The sequence below is a fragment of the Dendrobium catenatum genome, unplaced genomic scaffold (genome assembly GCF_001605985.2).
Source record: "Dendrobium catenatum unplaced genomic scaffold, ASM160598v2 fragScaff_scaffold_1557, whole genome shotgun sequence".
Lineage (NCBI taxonomy): Eukaryota > Viridiplantae > Streptophyta > Magnoliopsida > Asparagales > Orchidaceae > Dendrobium > Dendrobium catenatum.
The window spans coordinates 7,472,451-7,499,581 of record NW_021320019.1 but is presented as its reverse complement, the minus strand read 5'-3'; the positions used below and the strand labels follow the sequence as shown (position 1 = coordinate 7,499,581).

The 27,131-nt window shown below is 32.5% G+C and overlaps 1 protein-coding gene across 6 annotated transcripts; it reads left to right on the top strand.

The window, feature by feature from the left end:
• Positions 1-4,201: 4,201 nt before the first annotated feature.
• On the top strand, positions 4,202-11,184 carry LOC110112965 (protein suppressor of white apricot). 6 transcript variants are annotated; one of them, XM_020845374.2, is made up of 5 exons: positions 4,625-6,256; positions 6,374-6,531; positions 6,694-6,767; positions 6,975-7,751; positions 9,322-11,184. In XM_020845374.2, exons 3-5 carry the CDS (start codon positions 6,756-6,758, stop codon positions 10,681-10,683), a joined length of 2,151 nt encoding a protein of 716 aa, XP_020701033.1. In that variant the 5' UTR covers positions 4,625-6,256; positions 6,374-6,531; positions 6,694-6,755; the 3' UTR covers positions 10,684-11,184. The 6 variants fall into 6 exon arrangements, with proteins under 6 accessions (XP_020701030.1, XP_020701033.1, XP_020701031.1 ...); XM_020845372.2 differs by having other exon boundaries at positions 6,694-6,782; XM_020845371.2 differs by lacking the exons at positions 4,625-6,256; positions 6,694-6,767 and adding an exon at positions 4,202-4,624.
• The last annotated feature ends 15,947 nt before the right edge of the window (positions 11,185-27,131 follow it).

Here is a 27,131-nt window from a genome sequence, read left to right as displayed (position 1 = left end):
AAGGAACTGGCTTGAAAATTTTTTTTCTAAGTCCTATTTGTCCAGGACGAAATTAAAAATCGTCCGGGGTGATTTGTTCTCTGTAAGATTTTCGTCCAGATGAAATTAAATTATCTTACATGACAATTTACTCTCTGTAAAATTTTCGTCCAGACGAAATTAAATATCATATAGGACAATCTGGTCTCTGTAAGATTTTCGTCCAAACGAAATTAAATTATCGTACATGATGATCTGCTCTCTGTAAAATTTTCGTCCAAACGAAATTAATTATCGTCCAGGACGATCGGTCCTCTGTAAAAATTTCATCCAGACGAATAAATTTTCGTCCAAACGATTAACCGACTTAGAACAGTTTTCAGCAGTTTCTAGAACCGACCTAGTAATAACCGTTCGTACTGGACGAACCAAGTTCGTACAGGACGATCAACTGTACGAAGTCAGTTCGTACACATATACAAATAGGGTCGTTTCAAATCGTTTAAGTAATTTAACTGCATTAACAAACAAATAAATGAGTAATCTACTGAATACTTGTTAGGTATTCATTTAACTGCATTAACAAATAAATAAATGAGTTTCAAATCTTAAAAAAAAAAAAACAGATAAATGAAACAGCTAAAACTCATTTAGACGGATAAAACTCATTTAAACAGATAATCATTAGATTCCTGCATTAACCTCTTTTTGTCCTCAAGTTCTCATTTACCTGCATAGTTTGCCTCTTTTTTTGTTCGCTCTCGCCCTCCGACAACAGCAAACACAGAGGAGAGAGAACGACCTGGGAGATGAAACTTCAAATAGAAAAATGCACGGAGTTCGTCGTTCGCAGGAAAGAGAGCACGCAGAGCTGTAATCGACCTGGGAGAGGAAACTTCAAATAGAAAAATGCACGGAGTTGTCCGCGGGAGAGAGAGCTTAATCGACCGCGAACACCTAACAGAGCAAGCGCGGGAAAGAAAGAGTTCGGGTGATAACTCCGTGAACTCAATAAGGAACGGAGTGGTATATTTGAGGTTAAAATTGTGTTAGGGTGGTGTATATGAAATATTTATGTTTTAGGTGTTAAATATGTAAAATAGATGTTATAAAGTGGTATGGCTGTAAAAACCCCTAAAAATAAATGCAGAAATAAAGTACAAAAAAAATAAAGGAAAGAACACACCAATTTATAGTGGTTCGATCAAACCATGACCTACGTCCACTCCCCGGAGGCACCCTCCGAGTATTATACTAAACATTTAGTGATTCTCATTTAGCCCCCACAGCTAGGCGAAGAAGCCCTTACATAATCACTTCCACCTTCCCCGGTGCGGCGGAGGAGCCGGGTCCTTTGACACCAACAAGATCTTCTTCTTCCCAAAACTTCCTTCAAGACGAACCTTGAATCCGATGGTACTGAGGTGCAAGCTCGCCGGAGCAACCGTGTGAAATCTCTTTCACACTCCCTTGAAACCCCCTCCAAGGATCTTCTCCCTCTCTCAAACTTCACCCTTTCCTCTCTCCCTTTCAAGTCCTCTCTTCAAGTTTTCTCCAAAAGAATGAAGATACAATGGCCGCCAAAAGACTCTTACAAAGTTTTATGAGAGTGCTTAAATAGAGGGCTTAAAACATTAAAAAAACTCAATTCAGCCATCAAATATCGTACCGTACGATCGCAAGATCGTCCAGTACGATATGCAGAAATTGACCTGTTAGTACTGTACGATGTCCGTTTAGTACTGTACGAACAGTTCAATAAATGGGCAGTTCGCCAAAATTGTCTCTGTTAATTGTCCAGTACGATTCAGTTCGTACAGTACGATCAATACATCAAAATTAAGTCATTTTTATTGAATGATGAACGAATTAAATTAGGCAATATTTTAAACATCGTACAGTACGATCATGATCGTACAGTATGATCATGATCGTACAGTACGAGCAGAACAACTTTAAAATTCAAATTCTTGCCTAATTTAATGGACGACAGGCTTTCTAATAATAAAGATCGTACAGTACGATGTGGTGATCATATAGTACGATTAGTTATATTCAAAAATAATTTTTCCAGGAAAAATAAATATTTTAATTTATTTCTGTTACACGAGATCGTAGAGTACGAAATAAATTCGTACAGTACGATGAACAGAAAAGTTAAAATATTTATAACCATTTTTTGCTCCCTCTGTGTGTGTGCATGATCAAGAAACTAACATGCATCATTACAAGACTTGACTCAAAAAATAAAAATTACAGACTCATTTAATACAACCAATTCTATGCAATCTTGAGCCTTGAATCTTCAAAGAACGGTGCATGATATACCTAAAATATTAGTCAACATCAAAAGACATATGCACTGCAAATACTAGGAGAAATAAAAGATTAATAAATATTATTTGTTATCATCAAAATCATAAACTCGAAAGCTCGAGTTGCAACATTCTTTAGCTAAGCCATCTTGTCCCTAGATAAAACATTTATATGTTTTTCACCAATTAGCCCAAAGATGCGTTCTTGGCTATCCAATAAAATTAACTTTGACAAGTTTTCTATAGTCTTCATCTCTTCAAGTTCAAAGCAAGATTGAAAGGAAAAAAAATATATTTTCTTTTAAAGTATCAAAATCATTAAGCAAATCCTCAAACTAACTAATCATAATAGAAGTAGACTTCATATTTATTGATTTTGATATTGACATTATAATAGATCCTATAGCTTCCACTTAAACATATGCCTCTTTATTTGGCTCTTCATGAGTATCTGTATTTTTGTCCTTGTTTAGCTCTTTACGAGTAACTTCTAGCTCGTCACAAAAGTATTTTTCTCAATAATATCAATAGAGACTTTAGCATATTCATACCTTTATGCCATTATAAGGTTAAAACTCATAAATAAATAAGAATGCTATGCAATGCTAAATCAATACTATTATTAAATTAATACTATTGTTAAAGAATTTCTTTGACACTTCAAAAGTTTTATTTAAAGAAGAGCTATAATTAACCTTCTTTTCTAGAAAGATAGGCTGAAAAAGATCAATTATAATGTCCTCATAACACCAACTTTATTCTTGTCATCCACATTTTTTCTCTTTATCTTTTCCACCTTAATCTTCTTTAAAGGCTGCATATAAGAGGACTCACCAAGAGATTTGAGCTTCTCTCATTCCTTGAAGCTCTCTAACAAAGTAACAAAAACTTCATTGCTAGCATAGTTGTTTATTTTATTTATACCTTCAAATATATGAGAAAATCTATGATGGATTTTTAGGAAAAGTCAAGTAGAATTTATAGACTCGAGATAACAAATATGTTGACCATCTATTAAATTTATGTTATTCGTCATAATTATGTACCAACTCATCATGATGATATTTTCATTCTTTTATTTTTGTGAATTTCATCACATAAATAAAAGAATTGTGGAACTCATTTGCACCCATGTCACACAGGTCAGGTTAATCACCTCTCGTTGATCACAAAGTAATTAGTTCACTGTGATTTGACAGAAAAATTGCATTAATTTACCACGAAGTTCAAGTTGCCAAAGGACTTGATGAACGAGTCAAGTGTTCAAACTATGTGATACATTTTCTAAGAACTTACAAAAATCTTGGTACCATCATCGCCTAAAGTAATTAAGGATACTATTACTAGCCATACTCATCAAATTAGTTGGCTCAAGCTTCAAAATTACTTCTCAACTCAAAGTGAAGTCTTTGAAGACTTCAACTTTGTCTGGAGCGACTTTCTTATTGCTTTTTAAATCTATTTTTTAGTACAAAAATTAATTTTTTTTTTACTAGGAAACTGCTTTAAGAAGCAATGAAAAGGTCGTCCCAAACGAAACCTTCATCATAGCTAGTTCCTTACTTTGGAACATATTTTAAGTTTTCTATGTATTTTAGTAGCTTATAATATCTAACTAGATTTATTCAATTTAAAATAAATATATATCAATATTTTTTATAGAATCTATATTATATTCTCATATCTAAACTTTCTTATAAAATAATAAAACTATATTATATTTTTCCTTTGATTTAATTCATATTTATTAATAAAGTTTTAATACCACCCACAATACAATTGATCCCATCCAACGCTTGTTTCTTCCTTCTTACCGTCAAAACCTTATCGGACGGTCAAGACTAACGCGTTTCCAAAGCCTACTATCCTGCGCCACGTCATATCTGTCGACGGGCGTCATCCGTCGTTACAAGATCCGACCTTCGCATGTTCTTCTCTTTATCGTTTCCTTCTCGTCGCCGGGTTTTCTAGGGTTTCCATTACCTCTTTCAATTCAGAACATACCGTCGGCAGTCATTCAATCGGAGTATCAGTCGCCATGGACCTTGAGGTAGTTGGTCGGCACGCGCTGCTATTTGACGACGACCCGACAGCGTCTTTCGTCAACTCCCGCGAGGCGCTTGTTCCTTGGAATCACGACGCGTCTCTACTCATCGACCGCTACGACGTACGCCACCTCCTTGACCGGATTCCGCCACGCCCGGCCGGTTCTACACGGAGGCAGCGCGTCCTGGATGACGCCTGCGATGCCGTAGCGCTGGCTGAGCTCGACAGCGAGAGATATCGGCACCTTCCTCCTGGAGACGAGGAGAGAGAGGATTTTGATTCAGGTTAGTTAAGAATCGATGTGTTATTAGTCGTTTTCTCCTTGCCTTTCTTTCGATTTTCATAGCTGTGTTGATCTTTAATTTTCTTTTATTGTGTTCTAAAGTTATTAGATCAGAGAAATTTTTATTTTTTGGTTTAAACTTGATTAATGAACACTTTGTAGAGATGGCAAAAGTGGACGCATAAAATATGACCTGAATAAGCCACTTTGCTTTTAGTTCTTCTTTTCTGATTTTCACGTCCTGTTTAATAGATTGAAAGTGGAGGTGATGGAAAAACAATCTCGTGAAATGACAATTTGAATTCCTTGGTAGAAATGAAGACCTTCCTTCTGTAGCATAATTTTGGATTCTCAATTTGCATCAACACTATCCTTGGAGGGAACAAATCTTTGGAATGACTGATTTGAACCTTTTTTTAGCTCTTTCAGCCTAACAGAATGTTAATGGAGCTTAAGCCATTGAAATGGACATATTTTCTTTTTTTAATAATGAAATTTCCCTTATTCTCATATTTGTGAATTTACTGCAACAAAGAGTTGATTAAAATCAGAACAAGTGAGTGTGTTGCAAATAAGTAAATAAATGTGATATCTTTATATCATAACTACCATAGAATACTTGAATTTTGCAATTTAGTTGGTGGTATTAGTAAGGCGCTATTTGTTTTGTTGTATTAGAAGTATAGAGTAAAACATATATAAGAGTTTTAAATTTTTTGGTGTTTGGTTGGAAGTTAAAAAATCCAAAGTTTTTCTCTAATAGATTTTGAATGCCTTGTATTAGAAGTGTAGAGTAAAACATATATAAGTGTTTTACATTTTTTGGTGCTTGGTTGGAAGTTAAAAAAATCCAAAGTATATCTCTAAGCGCCGACATCCTTGTGTTAGCTTAAGACCTCCTACCCTTCCTATGCTCACGAATTGTGGTGTTACTATACCTGATTGGCATCATCAAACTCGTTGTGCCCTAGATCAATCTAAAAATAAAGTTGAAAAAATATATATTCCATATAAAAATATATTTTTCCATTAAAAATATACTCTCCAAAAATATTGATTAAAAAATTCAAATTTTTTTTTTCTCCAAATTAACACTAGAAACAATTATTTTTTGAATTTATTTTACAACCAACCTAACATTGAATATTCAGAGTACATTGTATTTAACTTACACTGCATTTAAAGTATACATGTATTCTAAACACTTGCAATTAAGCAGTCCCTAACTCTATTTTTTCACCTTTTTGCTCTTTCCCAAATCATGCTATAACTAGTCTAAAGAGTCAGGAGAGCATTTGGGGAATAATGCAATACATTTCTAGTTATTATGGAACCTTTGCTTTGTTTTATCTATTTCAGAGAACGAAAGAACACACTTTGCTTTAATTTCAGTTTTATAATCCTGTTGGGATATGAATGCTGTTGGTGGCTAGGCGCCAAAAAGGAAACAAAATTTGAAAATTATCCCTTATTTTTTTTCCTTCTTTTTCTTTTTGGGACTTTTTTCCCTAACCTAGTTATACCACTCTATGAAGAGAATCCAATGTTGATCAAGATAATGGTGAATTTTGAGCTTTTAAGTTTGCAGGAAAGGATGCTTTATTTACTACATGAGCATCTCTGACACCGTCAAGTAAGAAACCTCTATGTACTCTTGACGATTTTCTTAGTTTTGCGGTATATTTTGTTTCTGATATTTTGTCATTTACAGCCTTTTTAATGATTGAAAGCTATCTATTCTTCCATGCAGCAACCAGGGAAACATCAGCAGCAACATGTTCTGGTGCTTACCAAGCTGTTCCATTTTCATATGGGGACAAAAATTTGCATTCCATTCATGAGAATATCGAGTATAATTCTGGTTTTCGTCCACCATTCGAAGTGCCTGAATTCCTCACAAACTGCCTAGTAAGTGAGCATATGCATTGCCATCATTTACGGTGCAGTTCTTTCTTGGCAGATAACGATGACAATGTTGTTTGTAGATTCTTATTAAAACATCCAAGTTGGCAAAGCAATAATTATCCAAGCTGCATTTGTTCTTCTAAGGCTTACATGTCTAAATTTCAGATGCTTGGAGCAGAGATGAAGTATTACTAAGGTTGCCATTCATTGGCACATGTTTCCTTGTGATGTGTCATGAAGTAAGGACTAGGCAGGTGGGATTAGAATAATATGTGGCATATGCAACGAAATTTACCAAAAATGGGATAAGCATGTTTTTTTATATTTTTGAGAATTATATTAATCTTCACTTGCTTCAAATTAGTTTTTTTTTTCATTACTCTTATGCTCTTTTTGCTATATATTTGTCTGTATTAAAGGTTTGTATTTTTCTTGTCTTTTCGCAGCCTCCTACAGAGAAGTTGCACCAGATAATGGCAAGGACTGCAATATTTGTTAGTGATCATGGTGGGCAATCAGAGATTGTCCTGCGGGTTAAACAGGGAAACAACCCAACATTTGGTTTCTTGATGCCAGATCACCATTTACATGCCTACTTTCGATATCTTGTTGATCACCCTCAAATTTTGAAGCAATATACTGATTCTCCAAAATTGGAGGAAGACAAGTCAAACAATCATTCTTCTGAAGTGGGAGCTTTATCATTGCTTGGATCTGTATATGGTACTGGAGATGATGATGATGCCACACTTCGAACTGAGATTAAAGAAACAGAGAACCATAATTTGGCCTCTGATGGTAATGCAACAGTTCCAACAGAAAATGGTGAGGCCCCTAGAGCATTTTTAGGAAATGAAGGACCAATCAAATTGCCATCTTCTACTTGCACCAAGGAAAAGCCTTTGTCAGTTAAGAAAATATCTTCTGGAAATGCGACTACTATTGCTATGAGCAGGAAGACAGGAGATGGTGGTCTTTCACTTGTAAAAGAACTTGCACAAAGCTCTCACAAAGGCACTGCTGATCTGAAGTCATCAATACTGGAGCCTCCATCTTTTCTGAAAAGGACTATAGAAAAAATAGTTGAATTTATTGTTAGGAATGGTAAGCAATTTGAAGCAATACTCATTGAGCAGGATAGGAATTTTGGAAGATTTCCATTTCTTATTTCAACCAACCAATACTACTCATACTACCAAAAGATATTTGAAGAAGCTCATGAGGTATGTATTTTCTTTCCGGCGCTTGATGCAAGTATTTGGTTTGATTTTGGTAATGAGTTGCAAAGAAGATGTATACAATATGCATTGGATATATGCATTGGATATATTTTGTTTGTTATTTTTATAGTTGAGCAATCACTTGATTGTCTGGCTTGAACTCTAGGTTTCTGCTTTTAATGGATTCGGACGTTTCAGATTTGATATTGACAGCCGAAGCTGAATTCTTAACTTGTGGGAACATTGTTGCAGTTTAGAAGCATATGTTCCACAGTTTATTCATTTTAAAAATTCCTTCATAAGTAATTTTCTACTTTATAGGACCGCCTAGTCCTCATATCATCCATGTTTCCTTAGTTGATTCATAAAAAGGAATCATGAAATCTCGATTTGAAAATTATTAAGAAACACGAGCATTTTGTTTGGTCCAATATAAGACAGATGAAAAATATATTGATATAGAAATATTAAGTTGTTTACCCTCATCCAAAGGTTTAAGTTTTTGGATTAAAGTTAAATTTGACCATTAGTCTATCTGGTCTAACTTTGGTCTCCCTTTTATTCACTCTATAACATGTGGTATTAAAGCTGGTGGTTTATGTTGAGTCGATTGGATCATGCAATTTGTGACTCCCTTGGGTCTTCACTACCACTTTCATTTTTTAAAATGTTTTAAAGAGCAGATGACACTTATGATACCTCCATGTGATTGGGTGAACTTTTGTGAATGAACTTGATGATGTTAAAAAACTTCTGATGAGTTAGAGTGATGATCAATGTAGAGAGCTCTTATGTGAGAAGAGATTGTTATAGCATGTGAGAGTATTGAGTTTAATGCGAAAATATGTTGATATAGAAATACTAAGTGATTATCCCTTGCCTAAAGGCTTAGGGTAGGGTGTGTTTGGCATCACGTTTTTATTTTAAAAATTTGAATAAAACATATTTGATTAGTATTTTTGTTTTCTATTTTAAAAAAATGAATTAAGTTGTTTTTAAAATATCAAAAATAACTTTTAGGGTGTCTTAATTGTTTTCAAACCATGAATCCCCAACCACCTAACCTCACACCCCACATTTGTCAACCGCGCACCTACTATAGGACAACTCTGCACCTTTCTCTGGCCAACCTCGCAGCAAAGCTGATGATGTTTGGTCCGCTAACGCTCCAGCTGTGTCGGCTTTACCCTCTTCCAAATAATAAAATAAATCGACTTATGCGATATTCAATAAAAATAGCCTATATTTAATATAGCAAATATGATATTATTTTATATCAAAATTTAAACCTAAAAAAATATTTGAAATGTCCCCTTGAAGTTTTATGGTTGAAAATGACTTCGACCAATAGTGTATCATACCTAACTTTGATCCACGCTCACTAACAAAAATTCTACTGACCATCTACAGAATGATTGCTTCTTCCTTGAAAAAAAATTGGTAAAACGTTTTATTTATCATGCTTACCTTCCAATTCTAGTTGAAATTTTGCTTTCAGTATAAAATTTAGCAAAAATTTCATGTCTAAAAGCTATGTTTCTTCATGTTGCTTAATTGTCTTTACCTTTTACAGATGAAGATGCAAGGTAAAAACCTTTTTGATGAGAAAAATGATGCAGAGCACCATAGAGGGAACAAGAAAAAGAGCGAAAATCTTGGAAAGGATGCTAAGATAAATGGTCGTAACTTGGATGAGCTTTCAGATGGGGCATATTATGACCCTCAAAGGAAGGAGAAATTCAAGATGGTTTTAGGTGGGCAGAAGAAAGATTCACAGGATCAACAACCCAAAGCTACCAAGCATTCTGGATTAAGTGCAGATGAAGCTGCTGCCATCGTTCTAGCAGCAACAAGAGGTGTAAGTCCTGCAAATACCCTTCGCAAGAAGTCACCCGATGATGGCGGAAGACACTCATCTAAAAACTCTGGAGCTACTGCAGATGAAGCTGCTGCTATTGTTATGGCTGCAACAAGAGGCAGGAGCCCTGCTTGTGCACCACAAAACATGCCTAGAGATAACAGTCGAACCTCTAGTTCTGGCAGTTTACAGGGTATTAAACCTTTTTCGAAGTTTGCTTCCAATGGCATTTCAAGTATATCAGTGTCAGCTGGGTTATCAGAATCTACTACCCAATCAGATAAGAAGAGTTATCAAACCACAAGCAGTGATGTAACAGTTGCTACAGTTATTGCCAAAACTGTAGCCCTTGCAGCATCGAGGGAAGCTGATTCTGCTGAAGCCGCCATGACAAAGGAGCAAAAGCTCAAGGCTGAGAGGTTGAGGCGAGCAAAAATGTTCGCAGCTGTGATAAAGAGTGGCAATAATTGTTTAGGTGAACTCGTGAACTCAGGTAGCAACCGCAGTGGAAGTATGGAACCTTCTACTGGTGGCTCCATGCATATGGACACTGATTCTAAGTCTCTAGGCAGAGAAAGAGAAGGAAGCTCAGTGCCCTTTGATACCGAGACCTTAGGTAGGGAACATGAATCTAGGAAGAGACACCATTCAAGATATAGAGGTCATAATGATGATTCTGACTCTGATGAAGATCGAAAACACACCAGGAAGAAGCACCACTCGAAAGAAAAAGAGGCAAGAAATCGTCATAAGCACTACAGCTCTTCAGAAGATGAACGCAGGCACAAAAGGAGTTCTGAGCATCATCGTCGTCATCGGATTCATCATGATCACTCATCAGATGATGAGGATCTGCGCCAAAGGAAGCATCATTCGCATTCGAATAGAAAGCGAGAGAGCGAAGATAAAGACACTTTGAAGTCCATAGATAATTCTGAAGCACCATCAGTTAGCTTTACAGGCGTTTCTATCAGTGCAGACCAAGCAGCATCCGATGGGAAACAACCTTCTGATGCTACTGAGATTCCTAATGATCTTAGGGCAAAAATCCGAGCTATGCTGCTGGAGAACTTGTAGTGCTCCTTTGTTATAATTGTAAAACATTTTCAGCTCTCTGGAATGCTTGATTTGAGCTGGCCAGTTGCATGGAGCCTTCAAAATGCTTTCGCGTTAGGCTGTTCAGCAGAATAAGCTCTAAGGACTGCCAAATTGTGCTTCATGATTTTATCATTTTTATAATTCTTTCAGACCTCCAGGATATTCAACATGGGGACCTTTTTCTTCTCACTGGATCAAGATGCGCTAAGAGTGAGTAAGACGGACTTCTCTTTAGTACTCTCAAGAGCATGAAATCTTTTCTGTATAGAAAGGCATCTATGTTGATTTGCAGTGACAATTATGTGCGATATTATTGCATTTACCTTGTTGAGTTTGCTAGTTTATTCTTTTGTATGTGACTTAGTTTTTGTATTTTTAAATGCATGTCTCATCATTTCTGGAGTGTCTGGGTGGTACTTGCGGAGACCGGACGTAGAGATACGTTTGCACATTAACTTAAAATATGACACGTTGAGTGCATTTTGCTTGTGCTTTTTTGTGACATTTACTCGTGCTTTACCTGCACTTTAGTTGCACTTTGACTGTTCTTTTGTTGAGTTTTTTTACTGCGTTTTGACTATGCTTTGGCTGCGTTTTTAATGTGCTTGGCTTAAAGTTCCACGGACTCATTAAATATATAAAGTAAAAAAATAAGTTCAATTGAATATCCACATGTCCACTCCACATGTCAGCATTTTATTGGAGTCCGGCCGTATCTCTACGTCCGGTGTCCGCACCTAATAATTTTTTGATACTTTGACACATTGTCCGATTTTTTTTTTTCCTACAAATGCACCTACATGCTATAGAAAAACTTTATCTATGCAGATTTCGAGCAAAAGTTGGGATGATATGTATATTCTTGTGTTGTAACATAATGCTAGTGTTTTGCAGTGCATAAATTTCCGTTTTGCCCTGCCATAGATTAGAGTTTTGTTTGGGACGATTTTTTTTAGCAGAAAAATCTCTTGAACTAAAATTTTTGTATTAGAAATCTGTTTTAGAAAAGTAATTAGAAAATTATTTCAAACGAAGCCAAGGTTGTACTTAGCAGTTACTAGGAAATGGTGATTCCCCTTTACTCTTCTGATCTGCAATGTTGATAGTCCTTTTAAATTTTTCCCCAATCACTTGTGGCTTATGATGATATTTAGGTTTTGTTTGAGATAATTTTTTTATTTTGCTTTTCAGATCATTATAATTTTTATTTGGTAATTATTTTTTTATTGCTTTAAAAAAATATTTATACTAAGAAGTTGTTTATAATAACAGCTTTTAAAAATAGAAAGCCGTAAAAGAATTTTAACATTTTTAGAAATTTATCAAATTAATACATATTGTAAATATCTACATTTAGAAACTTTTATTATACTACCAGACTATTTAGATGTGTTAGTACATTTTATACTTTTATTATAAAATGTTATAATATTTAGAATATTGATAATTATGATATACTAAAAGTTACACCGTAAAAATTTACCAAATGATGAGATATATCTAATTTTGCATCAAAATTTAAATTAAAATTTAAGGAATATTGTGAGAACTTCGAATTATTAAAAATTAAGATATGCAAAATATAAATGTTACAACCTCTCATCCTAAGAAAAATATTATCCTTAATATTTTAATGTACAAATCAATCAAAAGGATTAAGATATAACAATCTCATCTCAAATTTGTTCTACGAGGTGGCTTCACCGTTAGATCGATGTTTCCACTGTATTTTAACCATCAAAATATATTTACTCTATAACTTCCATCAAAATATATTTACTCTATAACTTTCTAATATCGTATGCCAAAATATTTTTAGGTTCTTCTCAATAGTTTAGATCTGGGTATACTTCACCTTCCTTTTCAAAGACACTGCATTCACATTGGATGCATATTTTCTTAAAAATCATATAGGGAGTACATTATGAACTTCAAACATATGTTTAGACGATAATAGATGATAAACAATTTTCTAATTTTTTCAAGGACCTCAAATGTTCAAATATACCTTAGACTCGGCTCGCCTGCCATGTAGAATTCTTTGCTTACTCCTTTCATTGAGCTCACTTTCAAGAATACGAAGTCTTCAATTTGAAATTCTACAGAGTAATGTTTCAAGTCATAGTATTTCTTTGGCCTATTTTGTGTGGATTTTAACCTATCCCAGAACAGACGAATCTTTTCAGTAGCACCATCCACTAGAGTTGGCCCTAATGTATTTTTTCTCACATTTGTCCAAGAAAAATATATCATGCACTTTTTACCATTCAAAGTTTCATAAGGCCATATTAATACTAGATTGAAAGTTTTTATACACCACTTGATTAGAGGATTGTGTGTGATGCCTCAAAATCTAATATAACAAAATTGTCTATTTTAATCTCTTAATTAATCAACGAAAGCTTCTAATAATTCACCATCATAAAATAAATCTTGTGAAAATAATTATAAATCATATACGTAATTTCATATTCATTTCCAAAAATTTATGTATAATAACCAATAACATCAATCCTATCATTTAATATTCTTGATTATAAAAGAATAAAAACAAAACACTAAAACATAAAATACAAAACCTAACAATCCTGATTAGATTAGTCTCACTTCACTAGATCTTAACATCTTCCTAAAAATATGTAAAAACCATAAGGGTGAGCTAATAGTTTGCAGGTTACCAAAATCTACAATTGCAATCAATGCAAAATGATAGAAATAACATACACGTAATCATTTAATCCATATCAGTATAAACATATAAAAGTAAACACTGATAACCATCAATATAAATAATATTAATTCACATAAGCGGTGGGCATCAATATAAGAAATATAATTTAAGATAAGTGATCAGTAGCCATATAAAAGAGCAGTATGTTTTGTGATTTCTATGCCCATACCAAATACAATGCAACAGATCTTCCATGAATTTATAGATATAATAGTCCGTATTTTGACCCAAAAAAAAAAAAAAAAATAGGAGTTACAAAAAAAAAAAAAAAAAAAAAAGGAGTTACTATAAGTCTAAATCACAAACAATCTTTTCCATAACAAAGATATTATAGAGCTTTAATTACACTAATTTTTTCATAATTTTTTTGACATTAGTGCAAATTCTTAAGAAATTAATACATGTCAGTACAAGTGGGGTTTTGGGACCATCAGCTATCCTTTTTGCAAACCAATTTCGTCAAAGTTTTTAAATATGATGGGTTATTTTATAATTATTTTTCTATAATTTTTAGAGCTCCAAATTTGAAGATATAAAAAGAATTATAATAATTATTTGTTAGAATTAAATAATAACATAATTATATTAATATTATACTATTATTTTATTATAAAAATATTTGTAGTCATTACCTATAATCCATTAAGTTCCCTTCCCATTCATGAAATTGAAGCCAATGAAGCAGAAGGGAAAAACTAGGAATGTTGAAATCAGGTCGGGTTTAAGTCCAGCCCAAAACTGATCCGGTACTATTTGATTTGACCCGAGCCGACCTATTTTTAAAAATGGGTCAGATTCTCATACCCAAACCTGATCCGCCTCAGGTCTGGGTCAACCCGACACGACTTAGTTTACACATCCTCAAAGCTTCGAGTCCATCGCCTGAGAGCTCGAGTCCATTGAATAAAGCGATTTTTGAGTCCGTCCTCGGAGAGTAGCGGGTGCACATAGTTGACTTTGATATCGCAAAAGGTGTGCAGTGGGCATCGCCGATGCAAGTATTGGTGTTGATCAAAAACGACTCGCCGCCATCGCATCTTTAAATTATAGTGGTTGTGCGTTACCGGAGGTCTGTTCAGGAGACATGACAGAGGCAAGCAACCTTCGTAGCTTCCATCGAGATGTCATTCTCCTTCGAGAAGCGCCAGGTAGATTACGAGCAAAACTAGAATGCGGGTTGGTTTCAGAATTGCCAGTTAGGGCTAGCAAGTGGAATCACAGGTTAGGACTTGTGAGCTGCATAACCAATGTGGGAGAAGAGGAACGGTGCAATCCAGGTTGGTTTTTGGGTTTTCGGGTCAACTCGAACCCGATTAGATTTTACAAACAGGTAAAATCTTGAACCAAATCCATTTCTCAAATAGGTTGACCCTAAACCAAAATTTTTGGGTCGGGTTCGGGTAGGGTTTTTGGGTTGTGTCAAATATTAACATCCTTAGGAAAAAATAGAGAGAAAAGTATGGGATGAAAAAGAAATGTCTAGGTTTGGGAGCCATAGAGCAATTTTTGCCAGTCCGTCCTGTTGTATAAGTTACTCGTCTAATTGTAAGAAATAATTATCTTATTTTTTATTTATGTGATTTTATGTAATTTATATTTATGCATTTTAATTTGTTTAAAACTTGCAAAAGTTACAATATCTTAACTTTTAGCAAACTTTTCTTGCATAACTTTTGATATGTGATATATATTGTCAATATGGGCATTTTGACAAGAATATATTGATTTTTCACCAATTAAATTAGAAGCTATAATTTTTTAAGTAAATGCATAATATATAAATTTGTTAAATTTTCCTATATTTTATGAATTATTATATTTTGAACATAATATTCATAAAAATGTAGCATTTGCATGTAAGCAAGGGAGGTTGGATGGAAGGATGATTGTTAACATGTAAGATAAAGATCGATACCAATTGGTTGACAGTTTGGCCTAATTAAGACTGATACCTAATTGAGTTACAATTGAGTTTGACCAATATCAATTAATTAGTAGTTAGGGTTAGATTAAGATTGATACTAAACTAAGCAATAATTAGGGTGCAATGATGAAAACACTACATTAAAGCTGATGCATTCATGATTACATTTACATGATAGTGCAATAAACTGATAGATATAATTGAAATCATACTAGCATTAATATTAATGTAATATAACATAATATACTAATATGGCTTATTAGGTGATAATCACCTTTATTGATTTTTCTTATGATTTGATAGATCTCTTTTGATTTAATTAATCATATTGATCTTATTATTAATTTTGAGATTTTTAATGCTCATATTAAATGATGATTGATATTAACTACAACTGAAATGTACATATTGATTCTTTTGCTTTGTATTGAAAGTATATATAGAGTTTTGGTTACTTGTTGTGCTTTTATGCTCATTACAAGATTTTATATGATTTTAGATAAAGATAAAGGGGCTTACAGCTTGAGGCTACAAAATATTGATAATTTTGGTTTTATTTATTGGTTTATATGTATTCTTTTATAATTAGTGATGGCTAGTGTGTATATATATTGAGTTTTGAAGCTTGTAGTAGAATGTAAATATTAACAGCAGTAACATAATTATGTTTTCCTACTATTTATTTTTTTTTCAATTTAATTAATCAACTATGGATGTTGGATGTCAAATTGATCTTGTTGTATTTATTGTATTAAAAAAGAGAAAGAGAAAGAGAAAAGAAAAGAAATTCTTTCACTTTAAATCTTGAGGTGGGAAAATATGTCTATAAAGTATGTATGCCTATATAAATCATGACATGCATCATGTTTATGTTATATTTTATCATATCACTTGTAATTTATCATGCATACTCATGTCATATGTATATGAAAGCAAGACTACTTGTGTTTTTTTTTTTTATTATTATTTTTTTTATATCAAGTATTGTAGTCATTTTAGACCAAATATGAATTAGTCTCAATCATAATAGCCATGTTACCAAGAATCAGTCTCATATCACATGTCACAAGTTAGGTGGCTTTTATGTAAAGTCACCACTTCCTACCCGTTAATATATTATATCATATCAGTTAATCTCATTATACCTCCCTTTTCATATCACTCAAGATTACACTACAAGCCTTATTTAAGGGAAAGCTTGTTGGCCCATTCTCCTATATAGGGTAATATATTTCTAGCCATCCTAAATCAATCAATTAATTTCATATAGACTTTCCTGCTTTTACATGTATTTCACATCATCTAAATCATAATAATAAATATTATGTATACATCATATGCAATGATTGTAGCGTATATGACTATTCAATGTGCTCACCAGTATGTATGAATTATGCCAAAACACATGTTAGATCGATGAATAGTAAATTAATGTATGTCATGTATTTTATTTTTAGACACAGTATATAAACTTATGATCATTTCATACTTAGTATTATTCTATTCATGTTGAATAAAATGACATATATGTAAAACTAGCAATGAAAATTTAATATAAATTAGTTAACATATTCAGGTTGGTAATATCTACCACGTATCAAAAGTTACACACCGAAAGTTCACTAAAATGAGAGAGATTATATTTTTATTAATTTTTTGAGAGATAAAATCTAAAAAAATTAAAATATTTAAAAATAAAATAGGATTCAAGTTACATATTATGATCATAAGAAGCTTCATGACAAAACATATGAATAAAAATTCCATGAAATACCTTCTCTCCTCTCTCTCTCTCTCTCTCTCTCTCTCTCTCTTATATCTTCCTTTTTTCCTCTTCCTCTTCTTTCTTCCTCAACAAAACAACATCATTGGGAGGGGGGGGGGGTAGGTGGGGGAAAATTAGATTAATATACACAAAAATACTATTTAGTTCCTCGTGTTGTGACACTACAAACCATGGCATCGCGATGCTGAATGTAAAAATTTGGGTTATTATAGAAAATAGATAAAGCACCATCATACTCTCCAACATAGTGTTACAACATTACAACGCAAATTTTTCATATTTTCAAATTGATTCATCTTAAATTTTTGGGTCATTATAATGTGATCTTTGTAACTATCACCAAAATATAGTCTTAGAAGGTTTTTTAGTACTTGAATTATCCTCTCAAATTGGCCATCATTCTGCAAGTAAAAACTTGCTCCGAAGTGTAATTTTATCTCTAGATTTTCCTGAATATTCTTTCACATTTTATAAGTGATTTACCATCTCGATTTACAAATATTACCTTAGGTATCTCATATAATTTAACAATCTCATGCACATATATCTATGTCGATTTATTTACAAAGTTTATTTATTAAATAGGAAGAAAATGAGCTTATTTCATAAGATAATCTATCACAACTCATATATCATCATATCCTTACCTCTATTGAGGGAAACCCATTCTAACATTCATAGTCACTTCTTCCCAATTGTACTTAGGAATGGGCAATAGCTATATGAACTACTAGGTCGTTGATACTCTAGCCTTCACTAATTGATAAGCTTTACACTTGGATAAAAAATTAGCCACTTCCCTTTTTAATCCTAACCAAAAGAATATTTATTTCATATCATTGTACATTTTATTGCTTCCGAGATGAATATTGTATCTAGAATAATTTGTCTTGTATAGAATATATTTTCTAAGATTTATACTATTGGAAATCCATAACCTATCCTTGAAGAAAATCACATCATAATCATTTATTCATAGTTTGTATTTTTTACCAAATTGGATTTGATCAACCAAATTAGAATATTCTTCATCATACTTTTAAGCATTAGAAATTTCTTCCTTTAGAATGGGTTACACAATCATTTGAGCAAGCCTACTAATGTAACACCTTAAGACTTAAAATCTGAAAGAATTGTCCATTTCATTTATTAATTAATCTACTGGAGCTTCTAATAATTCAGTAATATAAATAAGTCCAACAAAAGCAACTATAAATCATATACATCAAAATATTTATATATTCATTCATCATATTCAATTTATAATAGCAGAAGATTAATCACTACTTTAGTTTAACAAACTATACTCCTTACTATAAAAGAATAGAACTAAAAATATAAAATAAATAAAACAAAATTTGAAAATCTTGACTTGTCTCACTCCACTGAATCCTAACTCTTTCCTTAAAACATGTGAAAAAAATGGAATGAGCTAATAGTTCAATATGTTACTGGAACCTATAACTAAAATTTAATTCTTTTTGTGTTAAAATATACTTCAAAATCTGATGATTAGTAAAGATCTCACATCTGACCTTATATAAGTAGTGTCTCCAAATTTTCAAAATAAATACAATAGTTACTAACTCCAAATCATGGGTCGAATAGTTCTTAAAATATTGCTTTAATTGCTTGGAAGCACATTCTATAACATTCCCATTTTACATGATAATGCATTCCAAATCTTTCAGGGTAGTTGTCACTGAATACTAGAAACTCTTCAATACCATACAGGATGGTTAAGATTGGAGTTGATGCCAGTCAATTTTTAACTTCTAAAAATGTTCTCAAAATCCGTTGTTCACTCAAAAGGAGTCATGCTTTGTTTAGTATTGTTAGAGGGATAACAATCTGGAAAAAAACCTTTCACAAATTTATGATAATATCCAACCATTATCGAAAAACAATGCATCTCAAATATGATAGTAGGTTTTAGCCAGTTGGCAATAGCTTGCACTTTTTGGGGATCTATAGAAGTTTCTTCACTGTTCACTACATATCTCATAAATGAAATGGTCTTTATCAAGAATTCACACTTAAAAAATTTAGCAAACAATCATTTTTATCTTAGAATCTTCAAAGCAATCCTTAGATGAATAATATGATCTTTTTCATATTTAGAATATACTAGGATATTATCTATAAATATAATAATGAATTGATTAAGAAATCTTTAAATGTTTTGTTCATTAGATCCATAAAGATGGTAGATGTATTAGTCACTCCAAAAGGAGTGACTAAAAACTCATAATGACCATAAGTACTAAATACAGTTTCACTATATCTTCTTCCATCTTATGTTGCTGATAACCAGATCTCAAATCAATCTTGAAAAATATAAAAGAACCTAATAGCTAATCAAATAGATCATAAATCTTAAGCAAATGATATTTATTTTTAATTTTTTTACTCTATTCAGCTCTATGTAATCTACACATATCATCATTGTCCCATCTTTCTTCTTAACAAGTTGAATAGGTGCACCCCACAGGGATACACTCAGTCTCACAAATCCTTTATCCACTAACCCATGTTGTTACACTTTTAACATCTAAAGTTCCACAGGTGTCATCATATATTAAGCCTTATCAATAGGATACAAAATTTTATCTTCGTGTTAGAAGGCAAACTCACTAACTCCTTAGGAAAAATATCAAAAAATCCTTTGACTATAGGAACCTCTTTGATACTTTCAGGAATCATTCTTTGATCCTTTATGTAAGCCATAAATATCATACTTCCTTTTCTTGTTAACTTATCTACTTTTGGAATAGATGTAGAACAATATAATACTCCTTTAACTCCCTAGAAATAACAACTCCCATTGCTCAAAAATAATGTTATTCTCTTTTTCAAATAATCAATATAAGTCCCATACTAACTAAATCAATTCATACCAAAAATGACATCAAATTCAGACAAATGTAATAGTATCAAACTAGACTTTCACTTCTCATTAGAATCTCTATCTCACACATACATACAAGCCTAACTACCATAGAATCACCAATAGACAATAATAAATAAAGTGGAAGGAAATAATATAAAAGATAAATATAGCAGAGTAAAATGCTTCTAAATTTTTTTTAAAAAAAATTGACTAGCACCTGAGTTAAAAAAAAAATTGACTAGCACCTGAGTTAAAAAAAAAATTGACTAGCACCTGAGTTAAAGAAAACATGACTTGATAAAGCAGAGATATAAGTTGTATATGTGACCACATCAGTGCATCCATAACCTCATGTTGAGCCAAACTATACACTTTGGTCTACACAAGGGCTGAAGCAATAAAACACAAGACTCTCTAGCCTTCAAAAACATGCCTCCATGCAGATGGATCACCATCTCTATTAGAATATCCCTCATAAAATACATGGGGAGAAACTGTTCTCAATCTCCCCACCTGCTTAGATCTCTTAGCTCTCACCTCAGAATGCCTGTCAGGTTTAGCTTGCATACAATAAAAAACTCTATGCCTTATATGACCACATTAGAAATCTTACCCAATCATCCTGTAACATTGACCTAGATGTCTCCTACCATGGCTCTAATAGACAAGTATATTACTAATTGATATCCTATAACATGCTTTATTATCACTTACAGAAACTAATACACATGGGCCTCTTCTAAAATTCTCAGCTCCAAACCTACTCCTCTTTTCACTGAATTTGCTCCTAGAAGTTTCTCCTCCAAACCTCTTCCTACAAACAGACCACTGCTTTTTAAGTAGTTATCTTATCATTCTATATCAATCATGATAAATTTACTAGCTTAGAAAAAATAAGTGATATGAAAGGGTACTAATGGATACCTCAAACTATGTCAGAGCCATCTTAGAAAGTAATAACACTTTTCTTTAGAAGTACTAACAAGATGCAGAGCATACCTGGCTAGTGTAGTAAATTCTAACTCATATAGCATTACAGACCTGCTTCTCTATACCAACCTTAGAAATGTCTCTTGTATATTTTGTCTGGCAAAAGGAGATACAAACTAATCAAGGAATGTTTCAATGAACTCCTCCTAAGATATCAAAGCATTCAACCTTCCCTGAAACTTTTCTTTATGTTGGCCTAACCACATACGTTCAACTTTCTCATCCAACAAAAAGAGAACTAATGAAACTCTTCTATCAGCTGAATGTTGCATCCCATTAAATGTCTTCTTTAATCTCATGAATCAATCCTTTGCAACTCGGGGTTCCACTACACCCTTAAACCTCAAAGGTTTAAACTTAGAAATTTCTATAAATGCATATTAGTATCATTAGATCTAGCAGTAGACATCTAGCTCTATACTTCATGCATCAGCTGTACTACCAATCCAACAAACTGTGAGGTGGAATAAATACTAACAACCCCTACTATACTCTATAGTAGGAAAGTCTAACTAGAACTCTACCTATCTATCATTTTTGGCTCTAACATAATCATCAAATACAAGCACATAATACACACAAGTGAATGATACATGCACATGTAAATAAAATAAAAATGAACACATGATACTGCCCAAAACTCACCCACTCTAATTACAAATCAATCCTATGGTTTTGTTAATATTAATTTCTCCAAACTATTGCTATGATACCACATCACTTTTGTAACAACCCGACATGATATAAACCACAGATAAAATGGTCCATATAGTCGTGGATCATGTTAGGATTAAAATCCCAAGATCTAATTGGTGAGAATTACATAAACTCTAAATAATTCTCAGACCATAGCGTTACTAAATTTTAATTTAAAATATATTAATATCCATTATCAAATTCCTTTTCTTAATAATCTAAAAAATATTCCATTTAAAATAATTATATACAAATAATATATAACATAGAATATACATAATCAGAAAGAAAAGACATGATTGTTAAAACTTGCCTAACATACCTAAACTAACTTGAAACAGATACAAAAAATAGATATGAGCAATCACTGCTCAACATGCCATATTCAATCTACCGTATTCTTTAATAATTATAATAAACAACAATAATAAAGTATAGAGATTAAAGTGTGCAAAAGTACAATTAAAAAATTTAGAATAACATGTATCTATAGAGCAAAAAATGATAATTCTACTATAACACTTATTAAAAATAGAACAATCTAATAATAAAATAGCAAAGTAGTAAAATAGTAAGCACATTATCTTCATTTCTTATAAGAGGCAGAATTTACCTAGGCGCTTATACATCCCAACTGATATCAACTCCTTGTGCTAGCATATTATATAATAGGCCCTTATAACTCCTAATGCATAGCACAACAAATATTCAGAGATTTCAGGCCTTTACCTAACACAGCCTATCATAATCTCCACCAAGCATTAAAATTTCTTCAAATTCACCCATTTCCTCAAATTTACCTATTTCATGAATATAATTATAGAAATAAATATATTTTTAAGTATAATACATAGTGTCAAAATTATCATAGAGTTTCATAAAATGTTCTATTAACATTCAAACAGATAGAAATTCAAGGAAAAGTCATAGTTGAAATTTAATATTTAAAAAAAAATTCAAATTACAAGATGTTATCACATTCCAAAGCTTTTATTGTACAACAACATTATTCATAGGTGCTAGAAGAATTTTGTTTTTCAAATCATTAAAATAATGAATTTCCAAAACTATCTAATAAAAATTTGCAAATAAATTACCACAATGTATAGAATATTGCCAACTATAACATCGCAAAAGCTTAGGTAAAAATGTAACCAATAATCAAATATACCCAAATTTGTGTTTCAATTTAAATTAAAATGACGGGAATCCTTAAAATTTTGAATTATTAAAAATTGAGTTAGACAAAATGTAACTTACCTGAGCCAAGATAATTTCCTGAACAACCCCGACAAACAAATTTGACCCAAAGCCACCCAAAATGAATGTTCTCTCTCTCTCTCTCTCTCTCTCTCTCTCTCTCTCTCTCTCCAAATGGCTGCTCAATTGAGGAGAAATGAAATGAAATTAGAATTTAAATGAATTTTGGTATTTATTGAATATTTGATGTAAGCGTCACCACACTCAAAGACCCAACACCACAGTGCTCACCTTAGAATCTTAGCTAAATAAAGAGCAAGGTGTCGTAGCGCCCAAAACCAATGCCACATTGCCCTAGACTAAAACTAGAGTCGCAGTGTTCGACCACACAACAATGTGGAGTCCTGATTACATGACCTAAATGATAGAGAGTTTAATGTCGCAGTGTCTCCCTCAATGCAACGACGCTCCCAAAAGAAAATTTTTTAGAATTTAGATTAAACACACAAAGACCCTTAGGATACAATCCATAATAAAATTCATGCATTCATTCATATACAACAGAACTTCCACAGACACATGTAGAATGAAAGTATAGAAAATTCAAACACATCGGAGTTACTAGATTAGGATCATACCAATCAAAACACTATAGTAGTAAATATTAAAATAGGGGTGGGAATCCATCTTTTATATGGTGAGTTTTAATCCCTACCCTTCTTGCTAGTTACATAACCTTTTATTTACCTTATATATGATTTTTTTTATATATAGTTTTTGAAGTCCCAATGCAATCTCTCTTACATGAGGTTGGGGAGTCTTTGAGGGGCTAGTCAAGATCATTTAAAGCTAAATTTGGCCCCACTCATTACTCTTAGCTAGAGAGGTGTTTAGTGAGGTACAAGTTCTAAGAGGTTTGCTAGTCAAATCTAAAAGGAGAGGTCAAGAGCTCATTGAGCTTGTTTCATCACTCTATAATCAGAATATAGAGCTGGGCAAATTTTTTGAATTGCCTTGAGATGTGATTGATGCCCGGCTCTACCCATGAATACGATGATTTAATTATATATATTTTTTGCTTTTTCTTTTATATGGATAATATATACTAAAACATCATCAATAAAAGGAAACATTCTTTTTTCAAGTAAATATATGTTTTCACTAGCATTTGAGCTCAGTGGTGTTAGGATTTTATTAAATCATATTAGATATTTTTTTCTCCTTACTCTAGTTGTGTAAAAAATGAATACATCCAACGTGGATTATCCTAACTTGAGATAGCACTATCCTATATTCCTATGCTTAAATTAGTCAATCCTTTTCTTACCTGATTGAGTTTCACTTAGGAAATAAGTATATAATAATCAACTATCATTAATGCACCAATCAATATTTAAAATTATACAATTGGGTATTGATCCATTTTTCGTTCGTGAGGTGAGGCATAAGACTTAAAATTTAAAAAAAATTGCATATAGTCAAAATAAAGATTCTTTTGTATAATAATTTAATAATATATTAAAAATTGACATAATAAATAAATTATCATATATATAACATATATGAAAAAATAATTATTCTTTTCATTTGAATCATCGCATAATGAACTGCTGTCTATGTTGCCTCATCACATGTGGAGTCTAATCTCTCCCAATCTGCTTCTTCTTCCCTCTATATTAGTTATCTTGATTTTCTCTAAATAATTTTCATCAATATAAAGATGAGAAATATTTTAAGATAAATAAGCTCTAAAAAAATTATTTTTTTCCTTTACCTTTCTTGATTTGTTCTTTTTTGCTTGGATTGAGGTTAATGTACATGCTTTTTTTTGCTTGGATTGTGGTGGACAACCAAGTGCTATCTAATATCCTCAACAATAATGTCTGGTAATTCAACAAGAAACTCAGCATCTTTAATCTGAATATATGCCTCAATTGGCATCAACAATACAATGTCATAATGGTTATTGATTAGTATATTTATTAAACTTCTGTTCTTCACATCTAACCATCCACCAGACATAATTGTTACACATGTCTAGGCCCAGGTTCTCTTAATTTTCTCAATGCTTTTTTTAGTATTACCAAATTCCTTCAAAAACCATGTCCTCAAATTATAAGTGGATGGAGGTTTGAACCCTCTCCCATATGCTCCAATTGAATGAATCATATTGTAGTAATAAAGGGATGTTGCAACATTAAATGAGATAACATTCTCATAAAAGAATCAATCTATATCTATACATATTCATATTCGTACCTCCCTAACATTCTCTGGGGTCATCTTCTGTGCAGTATAAGACATGTATTCTTGTTTATCCTTTGATGTGTTCACCATGTAATGATCCATAGAACCACTAGTACCCTTAAAGGACAAGAGTTGTAATGAAGAAGATGAATCCCAACCATTACACTCACTTTGTTGGAAGATCCCACGTCAACTTAGTTATTAAACTGTCTCTATGCGAGGTGCTTTAACATTAAAGGCTTTTTCATGTGTGATTTGATCTCCTCCCTAGTTGTATCAGGCACTTTGACATATGGTGCAATGTTCTTATGTGATCCAGATAAGTGCTCCATCCTAGTCACACAATCTTTTATCACTTTCTCACATTAATCACATTTCAAATATATGTATGACTTATCACTGCCTCCCATGTCAATTTGAGTGCTATGTTTTCACGCCAGATCCTTATAACCCAACATGATTTTATCTTTGAATCTGAAAATCCTCCATAAAATTCTAAAATAAAACATTCGATCTTTACATAAAATATAGAAACTCTTTAACAATTAATGTATGCATTCATTGGTGATCATCACAAGAACAATGAATAATTCAAGTTAATCATCATAAGAGCAATGAACTAGGTGAGGTGTGAAGATACATAAGCAACTCTTTTGTGTTGAAACATGTTTTTTTAGTTTTCAATATAATTTTCATTTCATTGTTTTTAAAAAATCTATTTGTAGACAAAGAAAGAGCTAGAATTATTTGTAGCCCAAAAAATCTATTTGAAGCATATAATTTGTTGCATCTATTTACTAATAATTACTTACACATACCTTTTGTTCATAATTCCAAGTCAGGTATTACATTTTCCTTGCTGAAAAATAGCTCAGAATTTAGACTGCTTTGAAAAGAATGTAATGCACAAGCTAAGGAATTAGGTAGTGCCACTTTCCAAGTAGTGTGGCATATGGTGTACTAGTTAAGTGAGCAACGATAAAGAAGATATCAGAGCATTTGAATCCAACAATGGCGTCATAATGTTTGCTTTTTGTAATGTTATGACATTGAATTTTATTGTAGAACTGTTATTAATTATCTTAATTTGACTGCTTTCAATGACTAGCTTCTATGAAAAATGTTAAAAAGCATAGATAATTATTATTTCTTATGGTTGATCAAAGAGCTTAACATATTTTGATAAAAGTATAATTCTATATTATCTAGACAACTTAAAAACTGTAATCATGATTTAGAAATAGAACATCAATATATATAACAAGATCTAATATTGTCATGACAAAATCATTTTCAAGTTTAACCTTCTCAAGCTTTACTAATTTAGGTTTGCAGGATTTGTTATATCATACTTGTAGCCAAATAACCCGAGTCTTATCAGGGGTGCATACTCAACTAACGAACAAAAAATAGGCAAATGTAAGTAGAGCAGTAGCATATGAGTCGAAGGAGGCGAAGGAGCTACCTACTCGATTGACGAAGCACGTGAAAGGGGAGAAAAACGTCTACTGCCATAGTGAGCAAACTCATGTCGTTACTTTCAATCCAATAGGAAGAACATCATTGATGATTCCCAGACTTCTGATCTAATAGGAGACGTCGTTAAACTATCCTGACTTCCGATCCAACATTGAACGTTTTTTAAGAAGGCATAGAAACTTTTAGTGATTCGTTCAAAACTCTACCTTACGTGTGGTGCATCAGATGAAGTTGAACAACACGAACAAAATGAGGTTTAGAACTTCACTCGACATTAGGTTTAGGTTTTAAAATATATATTTAATTGTTATTAAGAGGTGATTGCCTCACAGAAATGAGGCGATGTGCACCTTTGTAAATTTGAGGCGTACGCGAAGCGTTCTCCTTAACACATTTCAGGCTCGAATTACGCTGAGGCGCATCTCTAGTTGCGCAATTGTACAATTGCGCCAACTTTCTTATTTGGAGCCAATCAACTTTAAAC

Bases quoted from the DNA above. Each gene is read 5' to 3' on its own strand.
- LOC110112965 (XM_020845371.2), top strand. From the start codon at position 4,333: ATGGACCTTGAGGTAGTTGGTCGGCACGCGCTGCTATTTGACGACGAC. The intron at 6,532-6,974 runs GTAAGTGAGCAT...GTCTTTTCGCAG, and splicing joins AATTCCTCACAAACTGCCTA to CCTCCTACAGAGAAGTTGCA. The intron at 7,752-9,321 runs GTATGTATTTTC...TACCTTTTACAG, and splicing joins TATTTGAAGAAGCTCATGAG to ATGAAGATGCAAGGTAAAAA.